This window comes from Antechinus flavipes, chromosome 3 (genome assembly GCF_016432865.1).
Source record: "Antechinus flavipes isolate AdamAnt ecotype Samford, QLD, Australia chromosome 3, AdamAnt_v2, whole genome shotgun sequence".
NCBI classification, from domain to species: Eukaryota; Metazoa; Chordata; class Mammalia; order Dasyuromorphia; family Dasyuridae; genus Antechinus; species Antechinus flavipes.
Window position 1 is genome coordinate 560907978 of NC_067400.1, and position 22308 is coordinate 560930285.

Here is a 22308-nt window from a genome sequence, read left to right on the forward strand (position 1 = left end):
TTTTGGGAAGGGGATCCTATGTTTTCTGTCACAACATGACTTATGTAAATGTTTTGCATCACTTCAAATGTATAACCTATATAGAATTGTTTGTCTTCTCAATGTGGGGGGTTGGAGGTGGGAAAAGGAAGAAAATCTAGAACTCAAAAGTTTTTAAAAACAAATGTTAAAAATGATTTTACTTGTAATTGGGAAAAAATAAAACACTATGTTAAAAAAAAACAATTTAGTGTCCCTCCATGAGCACTTCACACTTAATTATGGCTGCCTTGGGGAAGAAGGCAGTTTGTCAGCAAATTCATGGAGCTTGAGGGTATTTCTGTAGGGCCAACAGACAGACGTTTTCTCCTCTCTAACCCAGGCTTTTCTCTATGTGTTTCTTACTTCAGAAGTGATGTGTCCTACTGTGGTTAATTTGAAAGCTCTTATGGGTGAAGGTCATTAATTTGTGTGGAGACCATCGACTTGTCCCCCTTTCTTGCATGGATATCCTGTCCCTCTTCCTTCTCAGAGCCAGGAAAGGAAGCAGCTACTGCCAACAAACTTGGCTAGGTAGCTTCCTGGCCACTGGATCGTTTTCTTTTGGATGGATTGGTGTACTGGGCTCCCTGGATTTACCCTAGACTGCAGGCTACTGCAAGTTATGACCCCTTTCAGCTAGAGTATTAAACAGTGCTTTTTCTACTAAGATTATACAATGATCAACTCTAATGGACATGGCTCTTTTCAACAATGAGATGACTGATGCCAGTTCCAATGATCTTGTGAAGAGAGTCATCAATAGCCAGAGAAAGGACTGTGGGAACTGAGTGTGAACCACAAGATGGCATTTTCACTTTTGTGGTTGTTTGCTTTCTCATTTTTTTCCTTTTTGATCTAATTTTGCAGCATATTTTTGGAAACAAGTATAGAAGAATTGTACATGTTTAACATATATTAGATTACTTGCCATCTAGGGAAGGGGGTGGAGAGAAGTAACGAGGGTGAACCCTGAAACTGTCCCCCTTGACTTTGGGGGGAAGCAATGGGGGTGAACTCTGAAACTGTGTCTTCTTTAATCTGTAAAAGAAGAGAGATTCAGGGTCTCAAACTCCAAAAAGTCTGGAAAAAGCTTTTCTTTTCAGACAAACCTTTTCTCAGATAAATGGAGTCATTCAATTGGAGATCTTGGTCAAATCACCCTCCATTGATCTTTTGGGGGTGCCCATCCTCTTCAGGAAATTCCAGGCTCTGGGAAAAAAGCCCTTAAAATGACTTCATTCAATTGGAGATCTTGGTCTGATAATCACCTCAAACTGCCCCCCCCCCCCAATCTCCTCCAGCCAAGATTTGCTCATAAAATAGGTTGCTGTTCACACATTCTTGGCAGATCTCTTGATTAAGAATTTGCCCACTAAGGAAATTCCCTCTTAGCGAACAATAAAACTTCCTTTTGCCACAAACAGATTTTGGGTTCGTGAATTCTTTCACATTGGACCTGCACCGAGACCAGAGGGGATCCTCACATCAATTCTCTACCACTAGAGCCGCATCAGAAGGGAGGGAAAAAATTTAGAATACAAGGTTTTGTAAGGGTGAATGTTGAAATTATCCATTTGAAAATAAAAATCTTTAATTAAAAAAAAGAAGAGCAGGGAATGTAGGGATTCTGGGGCAAAGAATACTCTGTCTGGATAGGATTCTTCAGTCAATCTTATCTTAGGTAATTGATTAATTAATGGAGGGAGTATAACCCTTTTTACTCCCTTTTTGTTTTCTTCTTTTTTTTTTTTAAATTTAATAACTTTTTATTGACAGAACCCATGCCAGGGTAATTTTTTACAACATTATCCCTTGCACTCACTTCTGTTCCGATTTTTCTCCTCCCTCCCTCCACCCCATTTTAGCTGCTTTTATCCATCCTTAATCAATTGAAACTGAATTAGATCTTCTCTTTATCAAAGAAAGCCACTTCCATCAGAATACATCCCCAAACAGTATCATTGTTGAGGTATATAATGATCTCCTGGTTCTGCTCATTTCACTCAGCATCAGTTCATGTAAGTCTTGCCAGTCCTCTCTGTATTCATCCTGCTGGTCATTTCTTACAGATTTTTCTTTCCAAGATGCACAAGCACCAGTTCTATGTTATAAAGAGCTTATTGAGTTAGTTGTTGGGGATGAGTGGAGCAAAGTTTACTTAGCTCCTTTAAATCTTACCCACAAAATGATTTGCATGAATTCAAAAGTAGATTAAGAGTTGCAAATTGCAAGGAAGTTCTTCCTGGTAGCTCTACCCAGCTGCTTCACAATTTTGCTAAGTAGAACTCCTGGATGATTTGCAGGGACCCAGGCTAGCACTCTAGGGATATGATATACATACCCTGAAATTTTAGACTGAGGGACTCTAAGTGGTAGCAGAGAAAAAGAATTTCAAAAAAGATTTATTTAAGATTGAGTGTTTCTTCTGGCTGACTGCAGCTTTTGGATTTAAATTACAAAAATGCTAGCTCTACCCCAAGGCTATGTGCTAAAAAAAGAGCTTGAAAACCCTCCCTAAAGAGAATAGGAAAAAGCCATAAAACAGCAGCAGTACCCCACACACATAAACACATACACCTGTATATGTCCACCCAGGTGATAGATGTGTGTATATACACAGGTGTATATCTGTGCTTATACGTACCCATGGGCACACACACACACACACACACACACACACACACGCATCTGTAGCTTGAGGAAAAGCAAGCAGCAGAGTCAAAGCTGGAGAAGTATTCTAGCTGAATCCGCTCAGCCCAGAAGCATGAGTTGCTCTGGCAACATAGAACCTTTGTGTATGTGTCCTCATCTGTACTGTGGGATAGTGTACTTCTGTGTTTAGGGGGAGAGGACAAGTCTTTCTTCTCATTTACTTTTTTGTATTGTTGAATCAAATGTCTTTTGCTTTAAAATAATACGTCCTCCGGTTGGCCTGGTAAAAACAACACATTTTATTTAACATATATAGGACTGCTTGCCATCTTGGGGGGGGGAGGAGGGAGGGAGGGGAAAAAACGAAACATAAGTGATTGCAAGGGATAATGCTGTGTAAAAATTATCCTGGCATGGATTCTGTCAATACAAAGTTATTATTAAATAAAATTAAATTAAAAAAAAAAAAACAACACATTTGTGGGGGCCATTCAGCTATGGTTTTAGAGTGGATGCTAAACAGAAATATGCCTCAAACCTAGGACATCTGGCTGAGGGAGACCCCAAAGTGCCATATATACTTTTTTTCTGCTCCTGCAGATGTAAGATCCTTTCATTCATTCACTCACACACTTATTTAGAACCTACTCTTCAGAGCTCTGAGATCATGCAGAGTAGACACCAAAAAGGCACAATCTTTGTAATAAAGTTCTTTTTCACAGTCCAGTGGAAGAAATAAAATACATTACAAGGCAAAAGGTAGAGGATATAAGAATGGCACAAAGAACTGTGGACAGTTAAAGGTATGGATGAAATCATGGGAGTGAGGAAGGTGTTTTAAAAGATGGGTTCAAAACAATTTTCAGATGAAGAAACTAAAACCATTATAGTCATATGAAAAAGTGTTCTAAATCACTACTGATCAGAGAAATGCAAATTAAGACAACTCTGAGATCCACTACACACCTGTCAGATTGGCTAAGATGACAGGAAAAAATAATGATGAATGTTGGAGGGGATGCGGGAAAACTGCGACACTGATGCATTGTTGGTGGAGCTGTGAACGAATCCAGCCATTCTGGAGAGACTTTGTCAAAGGGCTATCAAACTGTGCATACCCTTTGATCCAGCAGTGTCTCTACATTCCAAAGAGATCTTAAAGGAGGGAAAGGGACTCACATATTTAACATAAATTGGATTACTTGCCATCTAGAGGAGAGGGTGGGGGAAAGTGAGGGAAAAAAATTTGGAACAAGGACTTTTGCAAGGGTAAATGCTGAAAATTATGCATATAGACCAGCAGGATGAATACAGAGAGGCTTTGAGAGACTTACATGAACTGATGCTAAGTGAAATGAGCAGAAGCAGGAGATCATTATATACCTCAACAACGGTACTGTTTGAGGATGTATTCTGATGGAAGTGGATTTCTTTGACAAAGAGAAAATCTAACTCAGTTTCAATTGATCAAGGATGGACAGAAGCAGCTACACCCAGAGAAAGAACACTGGGAAATGAATATAAACTGTTTGCATTTTTGTTTTTCTTCCTGGGTTATTTCTACCTTCTGAATCCAATTCTTCCTGTGCAACAAGAGAATTGTTTGGTTCTGCTCACATATATTGTATCTAGGATATACTGTAACCTGTTTAACATGTATAGGACTGCTTGCCATCTGGGGGAGAGGGTGAAGGAAGGGAGGGATAAAGTCGGAACAGAAGTGAGTGCAAGGGATAATGTAAAGAAATTTTTTTCAAAATAAAAAAAATAAAAATAAAAAACTTTTAATTTAATGTAAAAAAAAGAAAAGTATGCATATGTTTTGAAAATAAAAAATTTTAATAAAAAAAGAAAAATTTAAAAATAGGAACAAAAAAGCAAAAGCAAAATAAACAAATATGGGTTTAGCTATTGCAGTGGAAAGAAGGCTGGAGAAGGTTCCCTTTTGGCAGGAGAGAGGACCTATTCACAGGCCCAGAAATCACAGAGCTCAATTTGTCTTCAGGGAAGGGAGAGTAGTGGTTGGCTATGACCATGGAAGAGGTAGGAGATATAAGTTGTTTGAGACCATGCAGAAGCCTGGCCTGAAGGCCCATTGGTCAGACCCACTTTGGATGAATCCTTTTGTTCAGTTTGCAGAAAGTTTGGCTTGGAAAGCAACTTGGCAAAAACCCTTCAGCAAAGGGTTGTTTTCAGCAAAGTGAAACTTATTTCAACAACTGCATCCACTGGTTTTCAGGAAGAATGGCCAGAATCATTTGGTTGTTCAGTCAAGAATCTCTCCCTGTATACTTGTTGAGGTCAGGGTAGCAATTTCTAGTTTTAAACTAAGACACGAGGCACATGTGACTAATTCACAATGTCCAAAAGATGCCTTTATCTGTGAGAAGAAATTAGGAACAAAATGAAGAGGTAAAATAGACACCAGGAGTGGTAAAAGTAAAATAGATTTAGGAAAGTATATAGTTAGCAAGGAAAGGGGTTTTAACAATTAACAAGGGAAAAGACAAGTTCCCTAGTGGAACTCATAATTAACTAGGAGAAAGAGAATATGCCATTAACTGACAGACTAAATCCATAGATAAGTTCAGCAGGTTAACCCCAAAAGGGGGTTAGCAAGGGAAGATTGGTGGACTAACCCTAAAAGGATTTAGCACTTAAAAGAGTTAGCTATAATAAGGAGAAAGAAAGGCCGCATGGTGGACTCCAAAGAGATTTAACAAAGATTGCTTAGGCCATGGGCAGATTTATAGGAGAAAATTAACTTCGGAGATTTGACATCATAATTTGTCTTTCTGATTGAATACAGTAAGATGGGGTTTCCCAAGACTTTGGGAGAATCCCCAGTTTAAGTAAGTCCTGTCCTAGAAGACTTGTAGGAAAAAATAAGATATTGAGCTTTTGCAAGGGGGTGTGCTTGGAGAAACAGAAAGAAAAAAAGAGGGCTTTTTTTTTTTTTTTCCTAAGGCAACTGGGGTTAAGTGACTTGCCCAGGGTCACACAGCTAAGAAGTGTTAAGTGTCTGAGGCCAGATTTGAACTCAGCTGCCCCATAAAGGAGGGCTTTTTAGGAGGTTAGAACACAAGCAAAGACAGGAATGGAATAAATATGATCTGCTCAGGGGGCAGTTAGAACAACCTGACTGGGGAAGGATATGTGAGAGTTGTGATAGAAAGAATTAAAAAAAATAAGACCAAATAGACTAGAATAGTTAGAAGTATTATATTGCTGGGCTGAGCTGATCCCCATCAGTGCCCTTCTCTATTTGCCTCAGGGAGTAATATAATCTTCAGGCTTTCTCTGCCAGACCCACTAATTACCCAGAACTTCATCATACCGGTTCTTTCTGCACTGCTTATAAACCAAGTCTCTCCTAGTCTCAAAAAACTCTCACTTGATCCCTCTCCTCCCATTATCTACCTGGATATCTCTGCTGCCCTTTTTGTCTAAACTTCAGAAGGCCATAAGTACTTTCACTTGATCTTTTCTCACTCTCTCCTTGACCACCTATCATTGGGTTTCCAATGGACTCTCCTTAATCCTCACTCACCTTGACTTCTCTGCAGCCTTTGACATCATCAGTCACCCTTTTCTCTCTGCCTTTTTTTAATTGAAGCTTTTTATTCTCAAAACATATGGAAGGAGATAATTTTCCAACACTGACCTTGTGTTCCAATTTTCTCTCTTCTCCCCAGATGGCAAGTAATCCAATATATGTTAAACATGATAAAAACATATGTTAAATCCAATATATGTATTCATATTTATAAAATTCTCTTGCTGCGCAAGAAAAATCAGAGCAAAAAGAAAAAATGAGAAAGAAAATAAAATGCAAGCAAATAACTACAAAAAGTGAGAATGTGATGCTGTGGTCCCCACTCAGTCCCCACAGTCTTCTCTGGGTGCAGATGGCTCTCTTCATCACAAGACCACTGGAACGGGTCTGAATCATCTCATGAATCCCCCTTTTCTCTAAGTTTTCAGGATACCACTGTCTCCCCCGGCCTCTCACACAGCTCCTTCTCAGTCTCTCCAACCATGGTTGTCCCTCAGGATTCTCTCCTGGGCCCTTTTTCATCTCTTCTCTTTATACCTGCACTTGTTGATCTCATCAGCTCCCGTGACTTCAATGACCATCTCTATGCTAAGGATCCTCCAATTTAATTTCCTAAACTCTCCCGCAAGGTCCAGTCTCACAGCTCCAGCTGCTTTTCATCTCAAAACTGGATGTCCAGGAAACATAAACTCATCATGGACTTATCTTTTCCAGGGAATTCTCCCCTCCTGCAAACTTTCCTGTAGTGTCCATCATCCTCACAGTTCCCTCGGCTCACAGCCTCCAGGTAACCCTGACTTCCTCATCCCCTGTGGCTCCCTCACCTCCCAAGCCCAAGCTGTTGCCAAAGCCCCTCTATTTCACCTTTAAAACGTAGGCTTTTTGTCTTGTGTCAGGCTCCCAGCCCCCCGCCAGCCCCGGAGCCGCGCGCTGCCCCCCGGCCCCGCTCAGAGCCCTCTCCCCTCTGAGACAGGAGACAGTGTCGCGGTGCCCCTTCCAGCCCCTGGGACGGCGCCCCCCGATCCGGCTCTGCTTCTTTAATGGCTTCTGGGGAACCACAGATGGTCCCTCGGCCTGTCGAGATCTTCCTTCCGGCCCGCGTCCCCGTGAAGCCTCCTCCGACAGCTAAGCTCCTGGGCTGCGTCTCCTTCCCCAGATTTCCCGGGGAGTTTCTCTGCATCTCTGCTTCTCCCTTATGTCCCCCTCGCGTCCCCCTCGTTTGATGTGTAGCTTCCCCCAGAACACGTCCGACTCCAGGGCAGCCTCCGCACGGCCGCCGTGAATGTCTGCATGGTTAACCATCTCATTAATAAGGTCAGCGTGTGGTCAGCGGGACAGTCAGTGACCCTCTGGGATGCTACAGACCGGCCATGGGGGCCTGAGTGTATGCGGCTCTGCAAGGGGGGCTCCTGAGAGTGGGCCCCCGAACCCGGCTGGGGTGGGCAGGGGAGCCTTTGCTCCGATAGCCCCAGCAGGGGCTGAAGCTCCAGAGGCTTAGAGCTGGGCCCTGCCCTGCGGCCGTCACTGCCGCCAACTCCTGCCCCTCCCCCTCCCTCACTCGGGTCCAGCGAGCGACAATCAGGGCAGGAGAGGGACCGGGAGAGACTTCCTGTGGGAGATGGGGTTTTAGTTGGGACTTGGAATGCAGGGAGATCAGCAGTCAGGGCAGGAGGGAGTGTGCCAGGCTAAGGTAAAAAAATTTAAAAAGAGGAAAGGGAAGGGGTAAAAATAGATTAAAAAAATGGAAGAGCCGGGGCAGCCAGGTGGTGCAGGGGATGGAGCCCTGGCCGCCAAGTCAGGAGGACCTGAGTTCAAATCTGGCCTCAGACACTTAACACTTCTGGCTGTGTGACCCTGGGCAAGTCACTCAACCCCAACTGCCTCAAAAAAAAAAAAAAAAAAAAAAGGACCAACCTCGCCCCACTCTCCTGTGTTCCTGTGACCCTGCCAGCAGTCTGGCGCAGGTCCTCATCCTGTACCTGAATTACTGAAACAATCCGCTGCGGAGGAGGGAGGGAATGAGGAAGGCTGGGCAGCGTTGCTCCCCTGGACTCCCCTCTCTCCAGTCTCTTCTCTCTGAAGCCCCCAAGAGACACTGCGCCATCCAGCCCTGGCCGCGGGGACCCGAGGCTCCCCAGGCTCTCCACACTGCCCGCCACTGAGGGGGCCCAACAGAGAACAAACCTAAATCAGGGGATTGTGGCTCTCCCTCCCACCCACCCCCGCCCAGCTCTACTAACTTTTTAAAATAAAATAAGGAGAGATATCGCCCACTCTACCCCCCCTCAAAGAATATCCCATTAAGGGAGGGAGGGAGAAGGTAGGGGAGATAATCCAAATTGCATTTTGTGGAGAAATATCTAAAATACCTTCAGCCAATTATACAAATAAGTATTGGATTTTAAAGACTGTGTCTGAACTTTCAGTACATCTTTTATACTTGAACCATTGTTAGCTGAATTCCATGGGCGTGTTGAGATCTTTCTTTTTTCTGTAATAGTTCTTGGAAGTGATGTGTTGTTGTTTTTTTGCCCACAGGGCTTGTGCCAAGACAATCAGAGTTTTTTGGAAGCAGTGTTTTCTTTGTTTTTTTTTTTTTTTTTAAAACACTGTATTTCTTATTTTGATATTTTTAATGCCGGGGATGAATGCCAACTTTCAGACAGTACCCACTTAGCTGTCTGCATTTTTTCTCAATGCCAATCCTCCATTCTTCCTCCAGATATCTTTGGTAGGAACAAACATTCTCATCCTATTTAGCCTACCTAGATTTCTCATGACGAGTTGATTTGCACGTCCTGTGGTTCTGTTTATTGATCAGTAGAGATGAAAAAAAAAAAAGTTCATTGCAGTTTCAGTTTCTCTTCCATTCTGTATCACAGACACAAAACATCAGTCATTGGAAAATAAAAAAAAAAAAAAACAGAAAATAAAATGTACAATGGATGTATTGAAATATATATAATTGTATGAATGGTGCAATAGTAATAACATTAAACAATTAACAATTTTTTTGCTGGTGGGTCTGCCTGCCTCGAGCTTCTCCCCATTCCAATCCATCCTCCAGCCACTAAAAGTGACTTTTCCTAAAGTCCCCCCCAGTCTTCGCTTTACATACTCCAGGGGCTCCTATCGCCTCCAGGTTCAAATATAAAGTGCTCTGTTTGGAATTCAAAACTGTTCATAACCAGTCACCTTGAAGAGGGAACCCAGGGCTGAAAATCCTTAAAGGAGAAAACCGCCTTGGACTCTGGCTCAGTGAGGGGACCCGCCCCAAGCACAAACAGTTTCATCTTTGTTATCGGGGTTTGGCCGGCTCAGCCTGAAACCCACTGAATTCAATTCCAATTTTAGCCCTGAATATTATTGTTCTGTAAGAAGTGACCAATAGGATGATTTCAGGAAGGCCTGGAGACACTTACATGAACTGATGTATTCTGATGGACGCGGCCATCTCCAGCAATGAGATGTATCAGATCAGTTCCAATAGAGCAGTAACTGAACCAGCTACGCCCAGCGAAAGAGCTCTGGGAGATGACTAAGAACCATTACATACAACTCCCAATCCCTCTGTTTTTGTCCGCCTACATTTTTTATTTCCTTCACAGATTAATTGTACACTATTTCAGAGTCCGATTCTTTTTGTACAGCAAAATAACTGTGTGGACATGTTACTTGTATTGTATTTAACTAATATTTTAACATATATTTTAAAAACTTTTAATCATTTTCTATTTATTTATTTATATTATAGCTTCTTATTTACAAGTTATATACATGGGTAATTTTTTAGCATTGACAATGGCCAAACCTTTTGTTCCAATTTTTCCCCTCCTTCCCCCCAACCCCTTCCCCAGATGGCAGGTTCCCCCGGTTAAGGGGAAAAATTGGAACAAAAGGTTTGGCCACTGTCAATGCTGAAAAATTACCCATGCATATAATTTGTAAATAAAAAGGTATAATAAAAAAAATTTAGCCCTAGCTGAAACCCAGCAAGAGCCAACCTGGGACTCCACCCCCGAGCCCCTTCAGCTTGTAGCCAAAGCCCCTATTATAGAGCCCTCTCTTTGCAGAGGTTCCCAACATGCCAGCCCTACGCCGGGCACCCCAGGGCCTCTGCCCACTGGAATGCTGTTTCCTGTGCCCTCTTCTCTCCACGCTCACCTGTTCCCTTAACCAGAACCTTGCTTCCAATCCCCATAATAAACCTCTTTTACTAATGGAGGTTTTCGGGTCTGTAAATTCCTTTGCAGAGGAGCTTGTGCGGCCAGAAGGGAATCCTCACAACTCTCTGCCCTTCGCCGCCGCTAGACCTTATTTAACCCCCCGACCGCCAGAGACCCTCACTTTATTTGGGTTCCCCCCATCTAAACCTCATCAGTCTGACATCTTGCTCCCCAACCTCCATTTTGCCGCTGGCCTTTTCTCTGGGTGTCCCAGCCTGGAACACGCTTCCTCTTGACTCCAGCCACCGACTCCCTTGGTTTGATCCAAGTCCCAGCTCGGAGACACAAACGGCTCTGGGGCTGGGGTGTTATGCTGAAAGGAAGGCATCCCGTCGGTGAGGGGCCTTGTGCCCCCTCCCAGCCGCCAGTGAGGTCGAGCACCTCCCTTTGACCTCCAGAATAAATGATAAAATCCCCCTTTTGCATGTAAAGCCTCAGCCTTGTCTCCTGCGGTGGTCTGCCCATTAACACGAGAACTTCAGGGCAGGGGCTGTTTTTTAGGCCCGATTCCCCCAGCCCTCGGCAGAGGGGCTGCCCACGGTAACTACCGCACTGACGGAACGGCCCCGGCTTGTGGGGTAGGGGTGGGGGACATCGACAGGTGATATTTGTGCCCAGACAGATTTTTTCCTCCAAACAGGAAATCAAGTTGTTTTTGTTGTTTTTTGCATGGAAGTGATATTTGTTTACATTTTTACTTTAATTAGAGCTGGAGGTAGTGGCGGTACCTCGGACACTGACCGGCGGGCCACGAGCTCTGGCATCCTAGATGGAAGTGGGCCCAAAGCGCTAAGCTGCCGGTGGACTCTGGCAGTGGGCCCAGAGCGGCCCCCGGCCCCCTGCGGAGACTGCACGGCTGAGTTTCCCAGTGGGGATCGCGGGGGTTCTGCCCTTCCCGCCCTGGGGAGGCGGCAGGAGCCAGGCCCCGCTTGCTGAGTTATGGGATTCCGAAGGCCGACCTTTGGGGCCCAGGAAGCGTTCTGCCATGTTGCCGAGGCGCCTAGGAGCAGGGAGTGGGGAGGTGTGGTCATGGCAACGGTGAGCGAGGGTCACAGCCGGCGGCCACGGGAGTGGGACGGCCCGATCCTCCTCCCATCGGCGGACACAGCCCACGGGTGCTTCCCCCAACGGTGACTGGGCACTGCCTACTGTCCCCGCGCTGGCCGATCACCACCGAGGCTGAAGGGCATAATAAACCGGAGCTCTTTCCCACCCCAGGAGACGCCGCCTCTGAGATCAAAGGGCTCACATGCTTTGAGCTTACAGATGGCTCCAACATCTAATAATGATTTCTTTAAGATACGTGATTTATTATTCTATTAAATATTAATTTGCTGAGTCAAAAATTAGAACAATATAGAAACTGGTCTTTGATATGGTTTCAATTGGACCTATTTTATCTTTTTGGAAATCATTTTCATAAATTGGGCTCATAAATTGGGACAGATACAATGAAGAACCAAGGAAGCAGTAAAGACCATAGACGCGCCCCCAGGTACCTTCCGAAACTTCTTTTTTAGACTCTCATTTGCAAAAGTCCAATTGGAGAAACTTAGAATTGAAAAACCACCACCTAGGGATCCCTGAAAGCCAGTTTGAGGACTCTTGGGTGGGCAGCCGTGGCCTATTGTAGTAAGGAAGAAGATACTGGCAGATCTACTTACACTAAAGTGCCATCTTACACCGGCTTCGTAATTGTTCCCAGCCGCCTATCTCTAGTTCTCAGCTTTTTTTTTTTTGAGGCAGTTGGGGTTGAGTGACTTGCCCAGGGTCACACAGCCAGAAGTGTTAAGTGTCTGAGGCCAGATTTGAACTCAGGTCCTCCTGACTTGGCGGCCAGGGCTCCATCCCCTGCGCCACCTGGCTGCCCCGGCTCTTCCATTTTTTTAATCTATTTTTACCCCTTCCCTTTCCTCTTTTTAAATTTTTTTACCTTAGCCTGGCACACTCTCCCTCCTGCCCTGACTGCTGATCTCCCTGCATTCCAAGTCCCAGCTAAAACCCCATCTCCCACAGGAAGTCTCTCCCGGTCCCTCTCCTGCCCTGATTGTCGCTCGCTGGACCCGAGGGAGGGAGGGGAAGGGGCAGGAGTTGGCGGCAGTGACGGCCGCAGGGCAGGGCCCAGCTCTAAGCCTCTGGAGCTTCAGCCCCTGCTGGGGCTATGGGAGCAAAGGCTCCCCTGCCCACCCCAGCCGGGTTCGGGGGCCCACTCTCAGGAGCCCCCCTTGCAGAGCCGCATACACTCAGGGCCCCCCATGGCCGGTCTGTAGCATCCCAGAGGGTCACTGACTGTCCCGCTGACCACACGCTGACCTTATTGAGATGGTCAATCATGCAGACATTCACGGCGGCCGTGCGGAGGCTGCCCTGGAGTCGGACGTGTTCTGGGGGAAGCTACACATCAAACGAGGGGGACGCGAGGGGGACGTAAGGGAGAAGGCACCGAGCGTAAAGCAGAGATGCAGAGAAACTCCCCGGGAAATCTGGGGAAGGAGACGCAGCCCAGGAGCTTAGCTGTCGGAGGAGGCTTCACGGGGACGCGGGCCGGAAGGAAGATCTCGACAGGCCGAGGGACCATCTGTGGTTCCCCAGAAGCCATTAAAGAAGCAGAGCCGGATCGGGGGGCGCCGTCCCAGGGGCTGGAAGGGGCACCGCGACACTGTCTCCTGTCTCAGAGGGGAGAGGGCTCTGAGCGGGGCCCGGGGGGCAGCGCGCGGCTCCGGGGCTGGCGGGGGGCTGGGAGCCTGACACAAGACAAAAAGCCCACACTGTCCGAGCGAGGACCCTTCCCTCTCCCCCACAGGGGCCGCAATCTGTGAGACTCAAGGAGGCGGGTGAAGCGGCCTTTATTTCTGAGAACTCTCGGGGGGACAGAAGCGTGTGGGGAGGACGGTCGGGGCTCTGGTTGGAACGTTGTCTTCCTGCCATCCCCGGGGTGTCGGAGGGCGGGCCGTGGGGTCCCCGGCACCCGCAGGCCGCCATTTCTAGATGCTCTTGTGTGCAAGGTAGCCTCCAAGCACCGACCCTACGGAACCCAGAACAGTGCTTGTTGCTGTGGACAGGCCGGCAGCCCCTGTGGGGAGAGGGATCAGAACAGCAGTGAGTCAGGGCGCAGGGCGGCGGGGAGATGCCACCAGGACCCCGAGAGAGGGCTGGGGCCGGCCTAGGACTGCCTGGAGGAAGGGGGGATTTAATGTAGGGGCTGAAGAGCGCTCAGTTTGGCCCAGGGCAGAGCCAGAGGCAAGGGGAGAGCTGTGGAGGCAGATTTGGGCTCTCGGAGAGCTCTCCCACACTGGGACTGACCCAGGGGAGGGCCACAGGGCCGGGTCTCCGGGGCCACAGCCAGGGCCCTTTCTGCTCTGTGCTCCCGCAGAGGAAGGCCTCGGGAGGTGCTACAGGAAGGACTCTTGTCCTGCTGACTGCCCAGGGGGGTCTCTGAGCTTCTGCCCAGCCCCGGGAGTCTGGGGTTCTTTGCTGACCCCAACGAAAGGGATCACAGCCAGGGAGAACCTTCAGGCAGGGAAAGGCCGCATTTCAAGGGCTAGGGGTTGGAGGAAGGCCGAGGGTCCCCCCCACTCACCCACAGACTGCAGCACGGCTACCAGGCTGCCCGCCGCGACCCCTCCGCCATTTGCAACAGCTGCTGCTGACATCATATTCGCGGCCATGGAGCCGGCGGCGATGCCGAGCTTGGTGAAGCCCACGACTCCCAGGGTCACAGGGACGACACTCGGAGCTAGGACTGGGGGAGAAGAGGCTGGTTGGGAAGCCGGCAGGGTCTCCGAGCCCCCTCCCACCACCACCCAGCCCTCCTGCCCCTGCCCCAGCACTCGGGGCCGAGAGGGGAACAGCTGAAGTGAGGAGGAAGATGAGGAAAGAGGGATGGGAGGAGGGAACCGAGGAGCGTTTCACCCGCAGCCATATGCCTTTGATTCATGTCTAGATCCCCTTGGGTCCCCCCCTTCAAGCACTCAGATCAGCAAATCCTTGAATATGGATTATTTTTATTTTATTTTTTGTATTTATTCTTTATATTATACTTTTATGTAATATTTATTTATTTTATCTGACAGAAAACAAAGTGGGATCCATAAACAGGGAGGTAATTTTTCTTGAGTGGACTGACTCACCTGTTCTTTTGACCAAGCCCACAGGAGTTGCTCAAAAAATGCTTACTTGCTTCACCTTCTAGAAGGACTTAAATTGTTCTCTAGATTTATAATGACCTAAATTGACCTTACGCTCAAAAGTTGAAAGAATTCCAAGTTGTTAGAGAAGACTCTACCTTCTTCTAGTTTAGCTTCCTAGGGACCTGTAGAGTCCACCAGATTTAGAGCTATCATCCAGGGAGGGATTAGCAAGATTTGTGTGTGTGTGTAAATAAATAGTCTTTTATATTTTCCAATTACATGTAAAGATAATTTTCAATGTTCATTTTTATAAAATTTTGAATTCCAGATTTTCTCTTCCTTTCCTCACTTCTCCCCAAGAGAGCAAACAATCTCATATAGATTATATATGTGCAATCATGGGTACATATTTCCACATTAGTCATGTTGTGAAAGAAGAAACAGAACAAAAGAGAAAAGTCATAAAAAACAAACAAACAAAGAAGTGAAAATAGTATGCTTTTTTCTGCCTTCAGTTTCCATAGTTGTTTCTCTGAATGTGGACAGCATTTTCCACAATGAGTCTTTTGGAATTGTCACGGATCACTTTTTCCGAGAACAGTTAAGTGAATGATAACTGATCATCACATAACCTTCTTGTAGCCGTGTACAATGATCTCCTGGTCCTGCTCATTTCACTCAGCATCAGTTCATGTAAGTCTCTCCAAGCCTCTCTGAAGTCATCCTGCTGCTCGTTTCTTACAGAACAATAATATTCCATAACATTCATATACCATAACTTATTCAGCCATTCTCCAATTGATGGGCATCCACGCAGTTTCCAGCTATAAAAATTGTTTTCCATCTTTCTGCTTTTCCTTCTAATCTTGATTGTATTGGTTTTTTGTAAACCTTTTTTTTTTTTAATAATAGCTTTTTATTTTCAAAATACATGCAAAAATAGCTTTCAATATTCAGGAAATGAGCAGATATTCAGTGGACCAATATTCAATGATATTCAATGATATTCAATGATATTCAATGATATTCAATGACCAATATTCAGTGGAATGAGCAGAACCAGGAGATCACTGTATACAGCAACAACAAGATTATGTGATGATCAATTCTGATGAACTTGGTTCTCTTCAACAATGAGATGATTCAGACCAGTTCCAATTGTTCAGTAATGAAGAGAGTCATCTACACTAAGATGACTGTGGGAACTGAGTTTGGATCATAACATAGTGTTTTCACTCTTTTTGTTGTGGTTTGTTTGAATTTTATTTTCTTTCTCACTTTTTTCCTTTTTTATCTGAGTTTTCTTGTGCAGCAAGATAACTGTATAAATATGTATATCTATATTGGATTTACATTTATTTTTGTCATGTTTAACATAATATTGGATTATTTGCCATTGAGGAAAGAGGGTGAAGAAGGGGTGGAAAATTGGAACATAACGTTTTGTAATGTTGAAAAATTATCCTTGAATATTTTTTTTAAATTCAAGCTTTTTATTTTATTTTATTTTTTTGCTGAGGCAGTTGGGGTTAAGTGACTTATCCAGGGTCACACAGCTAGGAAGTATTAAGTGTCTGAGACCAGATTTAAATTCAGGTCTTCCTGACTCCAGGGCTGCTCTCTCCACTGTGCCACCTAGCTGCCCCTTTGGATATGTTTTGAAAATAAAAAGTTTCAATAAAAACAAACAAAAATTCACCCTTGCAAAAACCTCGTGTTTGAAATTTTTTTCCCTCTATTTCCCCATCCCCTCTCCTCTAGACAGCAAATAATATAGGTTAAACATGTGCAATTCTTCTAAGCATATTTCTATATTTATCATGCTTGTGCAGAAACCTTTTAACTTAATGTAATCAAAATGATCTATTTTGCATCTCATAACGTTCCCTATCTCTTGTTGGAGCATAAATTTTTCCCTTCTCCATAGATACAATAAACTATTCCCTGCTCTCCTAATTTACATATAGTATCACCCTTTATGTCTAAATCATGTGCCCATTTTGACTTTATCTTAATATACAGTTTCAGATGCTGATCAATGCCTAGTTTCTACAATAACTATTTTCCCAGAAGTTTTTGTTAAACAGTGAGTTCTTATCTCAGAAGCTGGAGACTTTGGGTTTATCAAACAGTAGATTACTAATAGTCATTTTCTCCTATCTATTCCATTGATCCACCATTCTATTTCTTAGCCAGTACCGAGTGGTTTTGATGACTGCTGCTTTATAATACAGCTTTAGATCTGGAATGGCTAGGTCATCTTCCTTTGCATTTTTTCCATGACTTCCCTTGATATTCTTGAGCTTTTATTCTTCCAGATGAATTCTATTATTATTTTTTCTAGCTTTATACAATAATTTTTGGTAGTTTGGCATGCCACTGGATAATTATTTTAGGTAGAATTGTCATTTTTATTATATTAACTTGGTCTCCCCATAAGCAATTGATATTTTTTCAGTTGCTTAGATCTGACTTTATTTCATGAAAAGTATTTTGGGATTGTTAGTATGGCTTCTTGCACATTTTCCTTGGTGCTGATGCTGTGGACCTTGGATCTCACTAGTGTAAAGAGCACACCCTCTACCAATGTCCAGGCTAAATGACCCGTCTAGGACGACAGATGTGTCAGGCAGGACTGTGACCCTGGTCAGAATTCGTCCCAAGGGGACCTCTCTTAGGTAATACCTGGCCCAACAGAGACCTCAAAAAATAAATGCTGAAATCCTCCCGCTCCTCATTTCTTTTAGCACAATACTATTCCATCACAACCATATCCCACAGCTTGTTCAGCCATTCCCCAATAGAAGCTTGCTATCTGCCAGAGAAGTAACGGATGTTGTCTGAACAGACTGAAGCATTCTTACTTCCTCTGTCTCTGTCTCTGTCTCTAATTTTCTCTCTCTCTAATTCTCTCTCTGTGTCTCTGTCTCTGTTTCTCTCTCCCTCCCTGTCTCTCTCTGTGTCTCTGTCTCTGTTTCTCCCTCCCTCCCTCCCTGTCTCTCTCTGTCTCTCTCTGTGTCTCTGTCTGTTTCTCCCTCCTTCCCTCCCTCCCTGTCTCTCTCTGTGTCTCTGTCTCTGTTTCTCCATCCCTCCCTCCCTCCCTGTCTCTCTCTGTGTCTCTCTCTCCCTCCCTCCCTGTCTCTCTCTGTTCTCTCTCTCCCTCCCTCCCTGTCTCTCCCTGTCTCTCTCTGTGTCTGTTTCTCCCTCCCTCCCTCCCTGTCTCTCTCTGTGTCTCTCTCCCTCCCTCCCTGTCTCTCCCTGTCTCTCTCTGTGTCTCTCTCCCTCCCTCCCTCCCTCCCTGTCTCTCTCTGTGTCTCTGTCTCTGTTTCTCTCTCCCTCCCTCCCTGTCTCTCTCTGTGTCTCTGTTTCTCCATCCATCCCTCCCTCCCTCCCTGTCTCTCTCTGAGTCTCTCTCCCTCCCTCCCTGTCTCTCTCTGTGTCTCTCTCCTCTCTCCCTCCCTCCCTGTCTCTCCCTGTCTCTCTCTGTGTCTCTCTCCCTCCCTCCCTCCCTCCCTGTCTCTCTCTGTGTCTCTGTCTCTGTTTCTCTCTCCCTCCCTCCCTGTCTCTCTCTGAGTCTCTCTCCCTCCCTCCCTGTCTCTCTCTGTGTCTCTCTCCCTCCCTCCCTCCCTGTCTCTCCCTGTCTCTCTCTGTGTCTGTTTCTCTCTCCCTCCCTCCCTGTCTCTCTGTGTCTCTGTCTCTGTTTCTCCATCCCTCCCTCCCTCCCTGTCTCTCTGTTTCTCTCTCCCTCCCTCCCTCCCTGTCTCTCCCTGTCTCTCTGTGTCTCTGTCTCTGTTTCTCTCTCCCTTCCTCCCTGTCTCTCTGTGTCTCTCTCCCTCCCTCCCTCCCTGTCTCTCTGTGTCTCTGTCTCTGTTTCTCTCTCCCTTCCTCCCTGTCTCTCTGTGTCTCTCTCCCTCCCTCCCTCCCTCCCTGTCTCTCTGTGTCTCTCTCCCTCCCTCCCTCCGTCTCTCTCTCTGTCTCTGTTTCTCCATCCCTCCCTCCCTCCCTCCCTGTCTCTCTCTGTGTCTCTCTCTCCCTCCCTCCTGTCTCTCTCTGTTCTCTCTCCCTCCCTCCCTGTCTCTCTCTGTGTCTCTCTCCCTCCCTCTCTCCCTGTCTCTCTCTGTGTCTGTTTCTCTCTCCCTCCCTCCTCCCTCCCTGTCTCTCTCTGTTTCTCTCTCCCTCCCTCCCTGTCTCTCTCTGTGTCTCTCTCCCTCCCTCTCTCCCTGTCTCTCTCTGTGTCTGTTTCTCTCTCCCTCCCTCCCTCCCTGTCTCTCTCTGTGTCTCTCTCCCTCCCTCTCTCCCTGTCTCTCTCTGTGTCTGTCTCTCTCTCCCTCCCTCCCTGTCTCTCTCTGTGTCTCTCTCCCTCCCTCTCTCCCTGTCTCTCTCTGTGTCTGTTTCTCTCTCCCTCCCTCCCTGTCTCTCTGTGTCTCTCTCCCTCCCTCCCTCCCTCCCTGTCTCTCTCTGTGTCTCTCTCCCTCCCTCTCTCCTGTCTCTCTCTGTCTGTTTCTCTCTCCTCCCTCCCTGTCTCTCTGTGTCTCTCTCCCTCCCTCCCTCCCTCCCTGTCTCTCTCTGTGTCTCTCTCCCTCCCTCCCTCCCTCCCTGTCTCTCTCTGTGTCTCTGTCTCTGTTTCTCTCTCCCTCCCTCCCTGTCTCTCCCTGTCTCTCTGTGTCTGTTTCTCTCTCCCTCCCTCCCTGTCTCTCTCTGTGTCTCTGTGTCTGTTTCTCCATCCCTCCCTCCCTCCCTCCTCCCTGTCTCTCTCTGTGTCTCTCTCCCTCCCTCCCTCCCTGTCTCTCCCTGTCTCTCTCTGTGTCTGTTCTCTCTCCCTCCTCCTGTCTCTCTCTGTGTCTCTGTGTCTGTTTCTCCATCCCTCCCTCCCTCCCTCTCCCTGTCTCTCTCTGTGTCTCTCTCCCCCCTCCCTCCCTGTCTCTCCTGTCTCTCTCTGTGTCTGTTTCTCTCTCTCCCTCCTCCCTGTCTCTCTCTGTGTCTCTGTCTCTGTTTCTCCCTCCCTCCCTCCCTGTCTCTCTCTGTCTCTCTCTGTGTCTCTGTGTCTGTTCTCTCTCCCTCCCTCTCTCCTGTCTCTCTCTGTGTCTCTGTCTCTGTTTCTCCATCCCTCCCTCCCTCCCTCCCTCCCTCCCTGTCTCTCTCTGTGTCTCTCTCCCTCCCTCCCTCCCTGTCTCTCCCTGTCTCTCTCTGTGTCTGTTTCTCTCTCCCTCCCTCCCTGTCTCTCTCTGTTTCTCTCTCCCTCCCTCCCTCCCTGTCTCTCTCTAATTCTCTTCCTCATTGCTGACCTTCTGGGGGAGGCGGCAGAGAGGGAGGGGGGAGGGACAGAATGTGAAACTCAAAACTTTTTTTAAAAAGTTAAAAATTGTGCTTAAACACATAATTGAGGGAAAATATTACAAAACATGATGAATTCAATAAGTTGAGGGAGAAGTTGAGGGGGAGGAAGGAAGGAGTCAGAAACGAAACTGGGTTTGTCTCGTTAAATTGTTTGCTGTAAAGCTAGAGTTCTGTGGTTCTTTGGGAAGGGGCGAGAATGCCCAACAAAACCCAGCCCCACAACCCAGCTTTTTAAAGGAGGCCCGAGGAGCGGGGGCGCCGAAGCCGTACTCACCGCCTCCAGCCACCGCCCCCAGAGCTAGCAGGGCCGCCTTCTGCATGTTCGACAGTCGCGACTGGGCCGAAGCGTCCTTTCCCTCTGGCATCTGGAACTGGGATGGGCGCTGTCCCGCTCCCTTCGGGCCTGGAGAAGTAGGAGGATGTCCGGGGGAAATGGGCGGAGGCGCTGCTTAGCCCAGCCCCGGCCCTCCCCTTCTCAGTCCCACCTACGGACTTCCCAGGCTTGCTTTTAGGGCCCAGGAAAATTTGTTTTCCCGGAAGCTTTTCCAGCCGCTTTCATTCCAGTGTTTTCCTTCTGTTATCTTTCATCCATCCATCCATTTCTTCCATCTCCCTTCTGTAATCTTCCATCTATCTTTCATCTATCCATCCATCTCTTCCATCTCCCTTCTGTAATCTTCCATCTATCTTTCATCTATCCATCCATCTCTTCCATCTCCCTTCTGTAATCTTCCATCTATCTTTCATCTATCCATCCATCTCTTCCATCTCCCTTCTGTAATCTTCCATCTATCTTTCATCTATCCATCCATCTCTTCCATCTCCCTTCTGTAATCTTCCATCTATCTTTCATCTATCCATCCATCTCTTCCATCTCCCTTCTGTAATCTTCCATCTATCTTTCATCTATCCATCCATCTCTTCCATCTCCCTTCTGTAATCTTCTATCTATCCATCCATCTCTTCCATCTCCCTTCTGTAATCTTCCATCTATCTTTCATCTATCCATCCATCTCTTCCATCTCCCTTCTGTTATCTTCCATCTATCTTTCATTTATCTGTCTATCCCTTGTTATCTTCCATCCATCTATCTGTCTATTCATTCTGTTATCTTCTATCTTTCATCTATGCATCCATCTCTTCCATCTCCCTTCTGTTATCTTCCATCTATCTTTCATATCCATCCATCTCCTCCATCTGTCTATCCCTTCCGTTATCTTTTATCCATCTTGTTTTGTAGATGTTTGCACATCGTCTCCCCCATTCCACTGTAGGCTCTTTTGAGGGCACTGACTGCCTTTTAGCCCTTTTTATACCCCTGGAGCTCAGCTCAAAGAGCGGGCACAGGTGCCAGCTAGGAAAGGGAAGGGAATTCCCAAAGACAGGGTGACTGTGATGGTTGGTCAGTAAGGGTCTCCTGGCTCAGATCAGAGACTTCCTAAAAGGAGGAACATGAGAACAGCGAATGAGATTTCTGAGAATAGTGTGGGGCTCCGTAAAGGAGAGGCCTCGTTGACCTGAGCCTAGGTATACGTTTCTCAACAATCCACACCACTGGGGGCTGAAGCAAAGTAGGAGAAGCAGAAACCTCGGTTCAAATACTGCCGGGGATGCTTAATGGGCCATAGGACACTGGATGCGGCACTGAACCTCTCTGAACTCAAAACCTCAGAGTTGGGTTTTTTTCCGGGAGATGACAAACGTTCAAATGGCTTAGTTCCTTCAGATATGAAAGTGGACGGAGCGGGCTTCTGAGCTGGTCTGAATCTCTGCTGATCCCAGGAAGTGTTGCCTGGGAATGTCCGTGTGTCATTCTGACACACCCTGACGGTCCAGCCTGCCTTCATTGTCAGGAATCACGCAGATTTTGACGGAGTCCAGCTCCCTTTGCCACACACAAAAGTAGGCTGAGTGTCTCAGTAGCCTTCTGAAGGCATCCTCAACTCCTCCTGCCCCATCACGCTCACTAGACGTAATCCCACGCAAGTTTGCTCTGCATGAGGACCCTCCTCATTCTTTGGATCCTGCCTTTTCTTACACTCACCCTCTTACTTTAAAAAGTCCCCTTCACTCACAGCCCACTGATCTTTCATTTTTGATTTTGCCCGTGAGCTTTTTCACGTCACTAAAGGGCCTTTGTAACCATAACAACGCCTGATGTGAATTCTCCACATTTTGAACTGCTTTCCCATAACCTGCTACTTCATTACTCTCCAGGGAGAAGGATGGGGAGTGGGGCTGGTTCAACAGGTCCTTTCCTTGTTGGGAGAAAAACATAAAACGAGCCATTTCTGGAGCTCTTGGGCCCCCCAGGGGAGCCGCCGTGAGCTGGGATAAAGGTAGCAGAGCAGCCATCATAGAGATGTTGGACTGCATACTAAATGGA

At 46.6% G+C, this 22308-nt stretch overlaps 1 protein-coding gene and 1 long non-coding RNA gene across 2 annotated transcripts; both read right to left on the reverse strand.

The window, feature by feature from the left end:
• Window positions 1–8644: 8644 nt before the first annotated feature.
• On the reverse strand, window positions 8645–10111 carry LOC127555400 (uncharacterized). Its single transcript, XR_007952209.1, has 2 exons — window positions 9652–10111; window positions 8645–9100 (listed from the first exon to the last, which is right to left on the reverse strand). It is a non-coding gene; the product is annotated as an uncharacterized LOC127555400 (long non-coding RNA).
• A 3174-nt stretch (window positions 10112–13285) lies between these two features.
• On the reverse strand, window positions 13286–20312 carry LOC127555399 (interferon alpha-inducible protein 27-like protein 2A). Its single transcript, XM_051987657.1, has 3 exons — window positions 20197–20312; window positions 14036–14197; window positions 13286–13528 (listed from the first exon to the last, which is right to left on the reverse strand). The coding sequence occupies exons 1-3, from the start codon at window positions 20285–20287 to the stop codon at window positions 13440–13442; spliced, it is 342 nt and encodes a 113-aa protein (XP_051843617.1). The 5' UTR covers window positions 20288–20312; the 3' UTR covers window positions 13286–13439.
• Between the last annotated feature and the right edge of the window lie 1996 nt (window positions 20313–22308).

Coding starts and splice junctions, on each gene's coding strand:
- LOC127555399 (XM_051987657.1), bottom strand. CDS start 20,287: ATGCCAGAGGGAAAGGACGCTTCGGCCCAGTCGCGACTGTCGAACATG. Junction 14,198..20,196: donor GGGGGCGGTGGCTGGAGGCG/GTGAGTACGGCT, acceptor CTTCTCCCCCAG/TCCTAGCTCCGAGTGTCGTC. Junction 13,529..14,035: donor AGCCGTGCTGCAGTCTGTGG/GTGAGTGGGGGG, acceptor CTCTCCCCACAG/GGGCTGCCGGCCTGTCCACA.